Below are 13,794 nucleotides of genomic sequence, written 5' to 3'. Positions count from 1 at the left end.
TAGATATCCAATAAGCCCCTAAATTATTGGATCCCATGGATAAGAGCCCATGAGAGATTATTGGATAGAGATCCACTAATCCAAAATGCTTGGATTATTTGATACAGATCCAATACCCACTAGGGGAGGATCCATTAGGGTTTGATAAGGGACCTCTATAAATAGGAGGGATTCAGAGCCTCATAGGCTAGAACCTTTGCTTGCCTCTCCTATTCTCCTTCCTCTCTCCACCTCATAGCAGGTTTAGAGTTTTGAGGAGCGTCGTCGTAGCCCTACTGTGTGGATCACCGCTAGAGAGGAGGACGCTTGACCTTCTTCACCCTCTCCTAAAGATCTGCAAGGAAACAGGGATATACGATCTCCTTAGGTAACACAATCTACTCTATACGTTGTATTTTCAATTTCGCAGATTTTATGCACCAATATTCGCATGACGACGAACATCTCTTTGGGAATCAGGGATTTTGTTTTCTTGCTCTTCCGCTGCGCATCTGATGTCGCCCCCAAGATTTCCCAACAATTAATGCTTAGTATTAATTGTCTAGATCGAAGTATGTTTTTAAATGTGTAAGATTAACTACAATAGCTAGGCATTAAGCAAAATGAAGTCCTGGAGTCAAGGACACGACTTCGTTGGGAGTTCGAGAGTTCGTCGGAAGTCCGAACGTTCATCAAAAGTTTTGGCAGAACCAACCGAGAAGTCTCGGAGCTTGCCAGAGAAGCTCATCGGAACTCACCAAGAAGATCGTCGTGAAGTTCAGGAGCTTGCCAAGAGTCCACCAGAACATTACCGAAAGATTGTTGGAAGTTCGCTAGAAGATCGCCGGAAGAATAGACTTGCAGACTTGTTTAGCTCATATTATGTCTTAGATTTTATAGTTAGCACGTAATTGGGTTTGGATTTGGGCCAACCCAATTAGGGGCCAGCAAGGCCCATGTAAAGATTGTGTTGGGCCCAATGAGATGTCCAAACAGTACCCCAAGAAGTCTCACCGTCGTGGCATAGTCTTCGAGACTGTGTCAAGCGGTGGTATCGCCAGTCTAGGCGATTGTACCGCCCCTAGCAGGGTGCCATACGGTAGTACCACCGGTCTGGGCGGTGGTACCACCCAGTCTAGGCAGTGGCACCACCCAGCATTGCCCCCCAAGCGGTGGTGGTACCGCCAGACCTGGGCGGTGGTACCGCCCAAGGCAATGTCGGTGTCAGACTGACATTGGGTGGTGGTACCGCCCAACGCAAGCGGTGGTACCGCCTATGCCCGGGGAACCCGGGATGGGAAAGTTTTAGGCTCCAAGTTTGAATCAACTTGAAGCCTATAAATACCACTCTCATCCCTGGTTAAAGCATACAAGCACAGAGAGTTTAAAAAGTGAAGAATTACTATAGAAATCTCTTGTGAGAATCCTCCTCTAGTCTAAGTGTTAGAATTCTATTTAGAGAGGCGAGTGAGTGCTTGTAAGGGTTATATCCTAAACTCGGTAAAAGGAGAAAAGGGGTGTAAAAGGTGGTTGATCTTCGCCTATTGAAGGAATACCGATAGTGGATACCAGTGGCCTCGACGGAGTGGATGTAGGTCACGACGATCGAACCACTATAAAACTGTCGTATTCTTTGGTTTGCATTTTATTCTTGATATTACCTTACTGTAAACCTCCTTAAGTGCTTACTGCCTTCAATTCATTACGTACACTTTAAAGTTAAGTTTCCAAAATCGATTTTTCGTCGAAAACGATTTTTATCATACGAAATGCACTAATTCACCCCCCCTCTTAGTGCCGACCTCTTGATCCTAACAGTTAGGTCCCCCACGTTTACATGCCAAGTGTTTCTATGAGTGCTTGTCCCGCTCTGATACCATCTGTCACGGACTTAGTTGGTTTTACCTAAGTCGTGCGGCACCCTTGCATGTCCGTCTGCAAAGGTCAGCCTCTCCGAAGCCTCCCATGGTCCCTTAGGACTTACAAAAAAGAAAACGAGTTAGAGAAAGCGCCTCACTCGGGATCCACAAGCAAACATTCCAGAAAACACTTCATAGACAATGCAAATTATAAACAGACTTTACAAGCTCTGAACAGTTGCACAACAAAGGGTAAAAATGGTCCACTACAGATCGAATATCTCTCACAAGTGTCCACATGACATAACTTTTATTTATCAACCTAAGACGGCCACCAAACCCAACTAAAATTGAGCTTTTAAGCCTTCGATTGTCCCTCTACATGTAGTGCAAAGCATGAACAAACCAAAAGACAATGACATATATAAGTATTACATCAAACATCCTATTTAGAACTATGTCCGTGATAGCGTGGGTCATCCATCCGACCCAACTTAGCCTTGTTTTGGGCCTAGTTGACCCCTAACTGAGTTAGTAAGATTAACTATCAATCCTAACTTAATCTAAATTCTAACTATGATAATTAAGACATTAAATAAGCAATCTTTGTTGTCAATTATTCTTTAGGTGAAGTCTCAACGAACTTTTGGTGAATTTTTGGTAAGCTTTTGGCAAACTCCCGACGAATTCTTGACGAACTCCTGACGAACTCTCGGCGAGCTCCCGATAAACTCTTGGCGAGCTTCCAACATATCATCCGAATCTTTGACATAGCTTTCGATCTTTGACTCCGATCCAACATTTTCTTTATGCCTTATTTATTATCGTAGTTAATCCCGCAATATTCTTCTCAACATATAGATTAGATCAATAATTTATCAATTGATTTAATTATCAAAATCCGAGATTCAATATTAATCACCTTTAACTTGAGGCCTTTGACTACCTTCTCGAAGACCCTAACACCTGGGGGAGAGGAAGGTTCAGTTGAGATCTCCATCACATTGTAATACTCCAAGAATCACATTGTACTACTCCAAGAAGGGATCTTAGATCGCCATAGAAGATAGAACTGCAAGAGCTAGTTCCATCTCTCGAACTGGGGATTAAATCGGGTCCCAGGTAATCTAGTCCTAATATACGTTAATGCTTTCTTTATTCGAATCAGGTTTATTGGTAACAAGTTCACCTAGAGAGGACCCATCATCATCCAAAGCGGACCCAAACACCTCCGCATCTTCAATTAGATCCGGATCCACCATTACCTGATTATCTCAGTCAGTGGAAGAAGTCCCATGTGGAGGTAGCATTAATGTGCATAAGCGTTAGGCCCTGCCCCTCACTGGAATCGCCAAAGACCATGCCTTGAGCCTCACCTAGTCGATCACCATCAATAGTCACACGAGTCACGGGAAAATATATGCTCCTCGTGAGGAGGATGCATCACCATCTTCTCCAACCCCGACCACCCTGAAGGGCATGGAAGGAGGCACCGAATGGTGCCTTGAAGACCCATGGGGCTCTATAGAATTCGATGCCTTGAAGACCCATGGGGCACTATAGAGGTCCTCATATTCGCCCTTAGATCCACCCTGAGGCACCTCCACCTTAGCCATCCTACTCTGGGGAGGATTGCTTGGGCATGTTGTTGAGAACAATTAATCCCATAGGGAGAGGATTAAGAGTTTTTATTTGTTGTAAAACGTTCACAAATAATCATAATCCTCTTATGGGACAACCTGAAAAAGAATCATCCCAGGCCTCGCCGAATCAAACACCTTATTTCAGGAGGTTAATTTCGATACAAACCCTAACGAATTTATCGTTTTCAAATGCAAAAACCCTATCATCAATTTTAAGGTGGCGATAGAAGCAATACTGGTGATGCCCTCCTTGTTCCAGTACTCGAAGGGCAGCCAAAAAAACTGAACCCACAGCAGAGCAGAGGTCAAGGATTGTAGGAGTTCTCTGTGAAGTGAGCATGGTCCCTCGGTAGTTCCAACGTCAGGGTATAGGGTGAATTTAATGACCTTTATAGGGGAGGACGACGACAGAATCTTAGCAATTGAGTGGAGCAAGCCAAAGCTGAGGGGAGGGACCTTACCCTGCAATGATCTCTGGAGGTTTCGCCGAAGGAACAGGAGCAGAAGGTTTCGAAGGGGGAGGAAGAGGAAATGGTAGGCGGAGGTTCAGAGGGAGCGCCCCATTGATCTTCCCCGCAGGAGGGGGAGGAGGAGGGACATCCCACACCCCAGCGCCGGGGCGAGTAGCCCTCACGCCACCCCCGCGAGCAGCCGAAGGGAAAGATGCATCGCGCGAAACCCTCACTGGGACACCGCCGCGAGATGCCGAAGCCGCACCGCGAGAGGAAGAGTCTCTTCCATGAAATGTCAAAGCTAACATTTCCTATGTGAAGCAAAATTAAAAGCACACAAGAGACTTGGAACACGAAAAGCATAGTGCTTCACCAAAAACATGATCTGTTTAACTGAGCTACAATCTTTGCTAAATAACATGCACATAGAGTGGATCACACTCATCCATATCACAATCAGACTCATCAAACAATTTACAGCCCTCATGCTCGAAGGTTTTGATACCAGAAGCTCTTCTGACAATCTCCTCATCAACCTCAAACCCAATGCAACTGTTGACACGGAGCGTCTCCAGCTCTCTACAGCCACTGATTATCTCCACCAGCTGCTCATTTGGTAAGTATGATTTGCTGAGGGAGAGGTGCTTGATTCTCGGAAGACAATCGACTATGGCAGACACATCTTCCTTCTTGATGGAACCCCACATTCTGAGCCCAGAAAAGCTGCCGCAATTGATACTGATCTGCCTCACCATCTCCAAGAAAGAAGATGGCTTTGACTCCATCTCCAGCGTCTCTAGTTCCTTCCACCTCCCAACCAGCTCTGGAATCTGTGGCTCATCTGCCAGCAGCAGATTAGGGAGCGCCAGCGTCTTCAATCCCGGGCACCTGCTCAATATCACAACAACTCGATCTGAAATCGAACAGTCAGATGTGGTTTAACAGAGAGATCTGCAAGTGAATCCTCACTCGTGGGAGGCATAAACGAAGTCACGGAAGGAGGCACCGAAGGGAAGAGGGAACTTGAGCTCCACCGCGCCGCCATGGCTCCTGGCGACTGCCAACTTGAGGAAGCCCGAGAAGGAGAAGCGGCGGAGGGCGTACTGCGCCGTGAAGGTCCTCGTGAAGTTGCTCCACGGCATGAAGTCCAAGTCCCTCAGGTTGAGAGACCTCCAGCAGAGAGGGTCCAAGGCGGCTCTCAGCCATGCCTTGCACACAAATGGCACACTCAGTGTCAGGTCCTCCAGGCTGAGCTTCCGGAAGACGTGAGCCAAGCAGTCCACTTCCATATCCTCCCATCTCCTCCTCCCCTCCATGTCCTCCTCTCAGCTCACCCCACACAATGTACTGTCTGGAGACTTGGCAGGTTGATGTCACAGCTCCTGCAGCAGCTTTAAAGAGTACGATTGTATCATAAGGCCATGGCAAGTGGGTGGGCTTTAGTGCTGAGACGTGGAAGAGGGGCATGTTTGATGTGTGCCGAATAGGAAACCTATGGACTGTGATGTCACAATTTGGTAGATCGAAGTGAAAAGGAAAGCAGAAATGAGAAAAATAACCTAGAAAAAAAAAAATTTTCTCACGCTTTTTTTATTTTGAAAAAGAACGCATACTTTTTCTGAGTTGGACAAAAGAATCTCTCAACTATTTATGTATCTTTATCCTTCCTTTTCTCTATTCTAAACCAAAAGGCTCGAAGAATTCTTGTGATCTCTAAACGTGTCGCCTTCTTGGAAAAAGAATTCTCAGGATTCATTCGTCAAAGTGACCCTAGTTATAATAGGTGAAATTGGAATAAAAGTCCAAATGGTTTGTCGACGATCAAAGCTACTTATCATAACCTTAAGTCACCTCCAAAGGTCAAGGAAGACGTTTTGTTTGATTAGAAGGTGATCTAGTGGTTGAAGGTTGCTTCTAAGATCAAAGTTTTTCTATGAAAGTTTGCATACTTTCAGTTGGATTTCTAACTTTGTTCATCGTCAGATGGATGTTTGTCATTGTTATCATATGGAATGCAAGTTTATTGTTGAGTTTTGGGCTATTCTTCTATCGGAAATTAGTGTTATTTTTTTTCCCTTTTAATAGATTCTTGATTCTCGACTTCGGAGAATTGGCCCGATGAGAGAGGGACCCTCGAACAATCTCTAGGGAGGGGTTTCAGGGCTTAGTTTTTGGTCCCTTTTAAATAACTAAAACAATGTTAAGTATCACAACTATGGAATCAAACCTTGCTCCGTGGTGCAAAAGGTTATAATATATGCCAACGATTATTTGCCTTTGGACAGCATTTTGAGGGTAATCATCGACTTCAGGATCAAGAACTTACTACTGACTAACAACCTTTTTAAGTCTATATTAGAGATTGATGGCTCTTTCATTTCGTTTGCGATGTAGAGGGTATGTTTAGCTTCGCATCGAGAAAGAATGACTTCACATCTTAGTCTATGGAGGAGGCCTGTGTAAAGTTTCATCTTGTTAGGAACGAGTCGGAACTAAGAGGAGGGATGAATTAGTGCAGCGGTAAAAATCATGTCGATTTGAAAATCTTTTGTATGATTAAAATCGATCTTGGAAATATGTTTAACTTTGAAACGTTTGCAAGAATGTCATGAGCAAATAAAGAAAGTAGTATGTAATATGAGAATTAAAAGTAGAACAAAGATGCAAACCGATTTATAGTGATTCGATCATTGTGACCGACATCCACTCCATTGATTTCCCTTCCGTCGAGGCCACGGGCATCCACTAACGATCCCTTTTCAATGGACGAAGATCAACTACCGTTTTACAACCCTCTTCTCTTTTTCACAGGTTTAGGAGATAACCTTTACACCCCCCTCCTCTACTCCTTTTTAAAACTATATTAACACTTAGAATTTTTAAAAGAGTTCTCACAAGATTACAATAGAATTTTTCTACTTTTTTTTACTCTATTATTGTGTGTGTTAACCAGGGATGAGAGGGATATTTATATGCCTTAAGTGGATTCAAACTTGGAGCCTAAAAAGATCTCATCCCGGGTTTCTCAGGTCCTAGCGGTACCACCACTTGTGTTGGGCGATACCATCGCCCAGTCTGGCGGTACTGCTGTCCAATCTGGTGTTATCATCACTTAGGAGACTATGTTTGGGTGGTACCACCGCTAAGACTAGTGGGACTTTATTTTGCTTTATGCCTTGTAATCCTGTATACTTAAAACCTACTTCGATCTAGATAATTATTACAAAGCTTGAATCAAGTGTTGTCTGGCATGTCATTAGTCTATCGATTTTTCATCTGATTATTCGGCGCATCATCCTCTCTTACGGCCTATTACCCAATCGGTCAGTTGACCTCCATAATTTCGATTTTCTTGGCGCAATTTCCGCTCTTCTTGGTCCAATGGTCAAACCCATGGCTCGAAGCCTTCTGTTGATACGTCGACAAATCCTTCGGCTCGACGTCCAATCTTCTGACATGTTTTTCTCCGGCCCAACATGATTCTTTCTGCTTTAATTATCTCTCCCTGATCGAAGCTTCCTGCGTCACTCAAAACGCAGATCAATTTATAAACACTATCAATTGGTTTCATTATCAAAATCCAAGATTCAATCTCCCCATTTTTTATGATGACAATCAATTGATGATGGAGTTAACCTAACTCCCCCTATCAATATGTCATATTGATAGAACTCTTGAATTCAAATTGAATTCAAATCAAAGCAAATTTAATCAAGAATATCTGCAACATAAATAATGCATAATGAATTTCATTTCCAATACATCATTCCATGCATAATCATCAACATAACTTCTCCCCCTTTATCATCAACAAAAAAGGAGAAGTGCAACTATCCAATTTTGTGAGATATAATTTTAAATCATTGCAACATAATCTCAAGTTTTATTATCATGTAAGCTAGTAATTTTCTTTCTTCTCTTTTGAGAAGTGTAATGTTTTACTTTCTTAGCAAAGTGCAAGCTAGCAAAATTTTACATCATTTTACATGCAAGCTAGCAATAATTTTGAGTTTTGCAAGTTTGTAAATTTTGCTAGATTAGCATATTTCACTTCTTGAGATAGGTAAGATAGCACTTTTGCTTCTCTTGAGATTGCAAGCTAGCAATTCTTGATGATGTTCAAGATAGCAAGTTCTACATCATGTAAGCTAGCAATTTTTAGAGATATTCATGCATCATGAGTATTGCCTCTTTTGAGATATGCAAGATAACACTTTTGCTTTCTAGCAAGTTTTTTCTCATTGCAATTTATAAGCTAGCAAATTTAGCAAGTGTTACATCATATTAGAACATGCAAGCTAGCAAAGTTTATATCATTTTAGAGTATACGAGCTATCAAATTTTACACATATGGAAGTTAGCAAAATTTTATATCTTTTGAGATTAGCAAGCTTTTTGCTTCTCTTTATAATGTGCATGCTAGCAATTCTTTCTCTCCCTTTTTCATTGGCAAAAAGAGGGGAATAACAATACAATAATGTAATTCATTTTCCTTTACTTCAAATCATAACAAGGACAAATAACAAAGATGAAGAATCAAGTCATGAATGTCAAAAGACCGTATATCATTTTTGATAAATTTCTTCTTTTGTAAATAGAAAGCATGATAGAAAATGATCTTGATTCATAAAGAAGATTCAAGTCTAAAAATAAAAAAATCAAGATCATAATTCAAAAAATGTATAAGAAGAATTTATGTATTTGGGAGATCTAACATGTCTAAATTTATCATTCAAGCTAGCAAATTTGGTTCTCTTTAAGATGCTAGCTATTTTTTTCCCCTCTTTTGTTATTGTAAGTAAGAAAGAAGAAGGGAAGAAACAGAAATATAAGATCTTAATTCATAGAAAAATCTTATGTATCAAATATCGAGAAATCAAGATCATGATTTGGATTATTTTCCTCTTTAGTAAATGGCAAACAGAAATATAAGAGATCTTGATTCATAAAGGATTCTATGTTATAAATATAAAAAAATCAAGATAAAGCTCATTCAAATTTAAATCGTCAAATCAAAATCATTTTCAAGAGATTCATAAAAAAAAATATAGATAGATTCATTAATCTCTCCTTGAAAACTCAATAAGATAGGGAATGAGAAGTTTTCAAGAAAAATATATTTTCTTTTTATTTTATACAAGCATGCCTTTATCATTTATGCCAAATCAAAACATGCATCATGTTTAAAACCGAAAAAATAACTTTTATTACAGCAAAGATCGATAAGCCATAAATTACAAGAATTATCATGCATAATTTTAAAATATAAACTCATTAAGCATAATCATTATGCATCATTACTTTGAGTATGATGCCAAAACATGATTTCAAGTTTTCAAGGCATAACATGTATAATTTCAAACTATAAACTCATTAAGCATAATATCAAACCTCTTAACATTTTCATTAAGATATCAAGCATGGTTTCATTAGACATAAAGCATTTTCAATCAAAATAAAAAATCATCTAGATACATATTATTTCTTCTTAAAAACATACATAGGATTAATTATTAGATTTAAATCATATATATATATATATATATATATATATATAACTAATCATGAAAAGTACTAAGTAATTTTATGATAAGGAAAAGGATAGTCGATTGAGTCGCTTACCTTGTTGATAAAAGTCGTCAAAGCGCAGTTCGCCATCTTGTCCTTGTTGGTTAGCTCCTCGTCTTTGGATGCACTCGTTTCATCCTAAGTCACTTTGAGTCTCTTATTCTTTGGCAACTTTTTTTTAAGTTTATTTTTATTCTTTAATTCTTGTTTAATGAACTTTTTAAGTTTTATAGTGAGAAGTTCAGGTTCATTATCACTTGAGCTTTCGCTCAAGTGGTCTTCATTTGTTCTAAGTGTCAAATACTTCCTGTTCTTTGAAAGATTGTTCTCATGTTTATTTTATGCCACATTGGTCATTTCGTAGATCATCAAAAACCCGATAAGTTCTTCGATTGAAAAAGTATTCAAATCCTTGGCCTCTTGACCCCGTTACTTTAGAGTCCTAATTTAGAAAAAGATTGTAAAACTTTATTAACAAGTTCAAAATTCGAAAAACATTTGTTAAATGCTTTTAGACTATTGACGACATCCGTAAAATGGGTGTACATGTCTCTAATAGTCTCGCTTGGCTTCATTCGAAAAAGTTTAAAATCATGCATCAAAAGATTTATCTTAGAATCTTTTACTCTACTAGTACCTTTATGTGTGATTTCAAGAGTGTGTCAAATATCGAAAGCCGTTTCGCACATAGAAATTCGATTGAATTCATTTTTGTTTAAGGCGCAAAATAGAGCATTCATAGCTCTAGTATTTAAAGAAACGGTTTTCTTCTCCAAATCATTCCATTCATTCATTAGAGTAGAAGTCTTTTGAAATTTATTTTCAATGATATTTCATAAGTTTAAATCCATAGAAAGCAAGAAAACTCTCATTCGAGTTTTTCAATAAGTGTAGTCCATCCAATTGAACATAGGAGGACGAACGATTGAAAAACCCTCTTGAAATCCAAAAAGAGTCATTTCTCTTAGGTGTTAAACCAAATGAGAAATAACGTGGCTCTGATACCAACTATTAGGAACGAGTCGGCACTAAGAGGGGGGGTGAATTAGTGCAGCGGTAAAAATCACATCGGTTTGAAAATCTTTCATATGATTAAACTCGATCTCGAAAAGATACTTAACTATGAAACATTTGTAAGAATGTCACGAGTAAATAAAGTAAGTAATTCAATCTACATTATGAGAATTAAAAGCAAAACAAAGATACAAGCCGATTTATAGTAGTTCGGTCATCGTGACCTACATCTAGTCTACCGATTCCCCTTCCGTCGAGGCCACCGGCATCCTCTAATGATCTTCTTTCAATGGGCGAAGATCAACTACCATTTTATAATCCTCTTCTCCTTTTCACAGGTTTAGGAGACAATCTTTACAACCCCTTCACTCCTTTCTAAAACTATACTAATACTTAAAGCTTTTAGAGGAGTTCTTATAAGATTACAATAGAGTTTTTCTACTTTTTTTCACTCTATTCTTATGTGTGTTAACCATGGATAAGAGGGATATTTATAGGCCTTAAGTGGATTCAAACTTGGAGCCTAAAAAGATCTCATCCCGGGTTTCCTAGGTCTTGGTGGTACCATCGCCTATGCTGGGTGGTACCACTGCTTGTAGCATTGACACTGGGCGGTACCACTACCCAGACTAGTGGTACCATCGCCTGACATAGTCTTGGAGATTGTGCCACAATGGTGCCACCTATTGGGTCACTATTTAGGCCTTCCACTTGGCCCAACATAGCCTAACCTTAGGCCCAATTGGCCCCTAATTGAATTGACCAAATTCTAACCCAATTATGTGCTAACTATAAAATTTAATACATTTACTAATTTAAATAACTCCGTAAGTCTAAGTTTCTTCTGACGAGCTTTTGGCGATCTTCCAACGAACTTCCAATGATCTCCCGGCATTGTTCCAGTAGACTCTCGATAAGCTCCTAGACTTCACGACGATCTCCTTGGCAAGTTCTGATGAGCTTCTCTGGTAAACTCCTGGACTTCTTAGTTAATTTCAATAGAACTTCCGACGAACGTTTGGACTTCCGACGAACTCTCGAACTCCCAATGAACTCGCGAACTCCCAACGAAATCTCATTCTTGACTCCAAGACTTCATTTTGCTTTATGGCTTACTATCGTAGTTAAATCCCACTTCGATCTAGACAATTATTATAAAGCTTGAATCAAGTGTTGTCCGACGTGTCATTAGTTCATCGACACTTCGTTCGATTATTTGTTGCATCGTCCTCTCTTATGGCTATTGCCCAATCAGTCAGTTGACCTCTACAACTCTGATTTTCTTAGCGCAATTTTTACTCTTTTTGGCCTGATACCCGAACTTATGGCCTGAAGCCTTCTATCAATATGTTGACCGATCCTTCAGCTAGGTATCCAATCTTCTGACATGTTTTTCTTCGATCCAACATTATTCTTCATGCTTTAATTGTCTCTCTTGATTGAAGTTTCCTGCATCACTCAAAACGTAGATCAAATCATAAATACTATTATTTAATTTAATTATCAAAATTTGAGATTCAACTCATTTGTTTACGACACTTCCCTCCGAGAAGGTACATGAATCTATCCGACCTTCTAGTGCTTATAGACTCACAAAGTCTAATCAAAATCAATACTCAGTTCTTTGATTCCATCAACCTCTCATCAAATATATTATTCTACAATGTAGAAATTTAGGTGTGTGTAGCATTGTGTTTTTTATATTTCTAGAGATAACAAATGTGCCTCTTTTGATCTTTCGGCTATTTCATAAAATCCGAATGGCTAAAGAGTGAATATTCGGATGTGTCTATTGGGCAAATAGATCTATAGTGGCTAAGATGTATATCTTATATCAGAAAACTAACAGTCGCCCTGTCAATCCTCCAAGACCTAGAAACCAATCGATTAGTAGATAGGGTTGCTAATTTGTAAAATCTCGATCTTCTTCTTCTTTTATATTTTCTTTTGAAATTACAAGCACCTTAGCTATAGTTTTTATATCAAATGTTTTAAGTCTTTATGAAGTTTATTTTATTTTTTAAAAAATAACTCAACAGTAGACCAGTCCTAAATTAATAGTAGTCAATAAAATCAATTAATAATAATATATTTTTATTTATATTAACATAAAATATAAAATAATTATAAATTTAATCTTAAAATTTAAAAAATTATCACCTTAGATTAGATTGGATAAAATGAAAAAAGATGACATAATTGCATACTTTTAACTGTTGAAATAATACCTATTTTAAATGATTAAAAATAGCAAAAATGGTTATTTAACTCTTTGTAAATTATTTTTAAAAAATTAAAAATTTTAGAAAAGGTAGTATGTGAGTTATATTATATTTGAATTGGGTTATGTTGTTTTTGAGCAATGACCAAAAACATTGTAACTCAGGTCTTTAAATTGTTTTTATATTTTTGAAACCTCATAAAAACTTATATAATAATTTTAGTGTGGATTTTATCCCGGGGGATAAATTTGCTTTAAATTGGGTAAAACTAAAACAAAGACATAATTACCTACTTTTAAAGGGCTGAAATATATAAAAATGTCTATTTTAAAAGCTCAAAAAATAAAAAAGGGTCATTTAGGCTTTATAAGTTATTTGCAAGTGTTTCTAAAAATTTAAGAATTTTTGGAATAAGTGGGATGTAAGTCACATTATTTTTGAACAAGGTTACACTGTAACTTGGATTTTCAAAAATGTTTGTGATCCAAAAACTTCAAAAAATCTTCTATAATAATAATAATAATAATAATGAAGCAGTTTTTGTCCCAAAGGGATGACAAACTCGCCTTTAATTGAATAAAAGTGAAAAATAGTATAATTTCATGCTTTTAAAGTGTTGAAAATAATAAAAATATTTATATTGAATGCTTGAAAATAGAAAGAATGATCAATTTTGCCTTTGTAAGTTATTTGCAAGATTTTTTTAAAAAAAGTTTAAAAAATTTTGGAATAAGTTGAATATGACTCATACTGTTTTTGAATGGAAGCTAAAAATAGTGTTTGCCTCATTAAAAAACAATGTATTTCATGTGTTTAAAACTATTTTTTATTTCCTTAAAACTCTAGAAAATATTTTATAAAGTAAATTTAAGTATTTAGAATAGTTATTTTATTTATTTCGATCCTTAAAAGTTTCAAATTGTGCCATTTTTTTGTGATAATTTTAGTATTTTTATAATTTATACCAATGATTTTAAGATTAATTTTATATTTCTATCATTATTATAAATATATTATTTAATTTATAAAGTATTATTTATTTTAGATCGATCAATGT

General features: G+C 37.7%; 1 protein-coding gene across 1 annotated transcript; it reads right to left on the bottom strand.

Annotated features, from left to right (window-relative positions):
- Positions 1 to 4,301: 4,301 nt before the first annotated feature.
- On the bottom strand, positions 4,302 to 5,306 carry LOC135643845 (F-box/LRR-repeat protein At3g48880-like). The gene is made up of 2 exons (XM_065161213.1): positions 4,903 to 5,306; positions 4,302 to 4,821 (listed from the first exon to the last, which is right to left on the bottom strand). Exons 1-2 carry the CDS (start codon positions 5,247 to 5,249, stop codon positions 4,344 to 4,346), a joined length of 825 nt encoding a protein of 274 aa, XP_065017285.1. The 5' UTR covers positions 5,250 to 5,306; the 3' UTR covers positions 4,302 to 4,343.
- Between the last annotated feature and the right edge of the window lie 8,488 nt (positions 5,307 to 13,794).

The sequence above is a fragment of the Musa acuminata genome, chromosome BXJ3-7 (assembly GCF_036884655.1).
Source record: "Musa acuminata AAA Group cultivar baxijiao chromosome BXJ3-7, Cavendish_Baxijiao_AAA, whole genome shotgun sequence".
Lineage (NCBI taxonomy): Eukaryota > Viridiplantae > Streptophyta > Magnoliopsida > Zingiberales > Musaceae > Musa > Musa acuminata.
The sequence above is the reverse complement of the archived record's forward strand: the minus strand, read 5'-3'. Positions and strand labels throughout refer to the sequence as shown.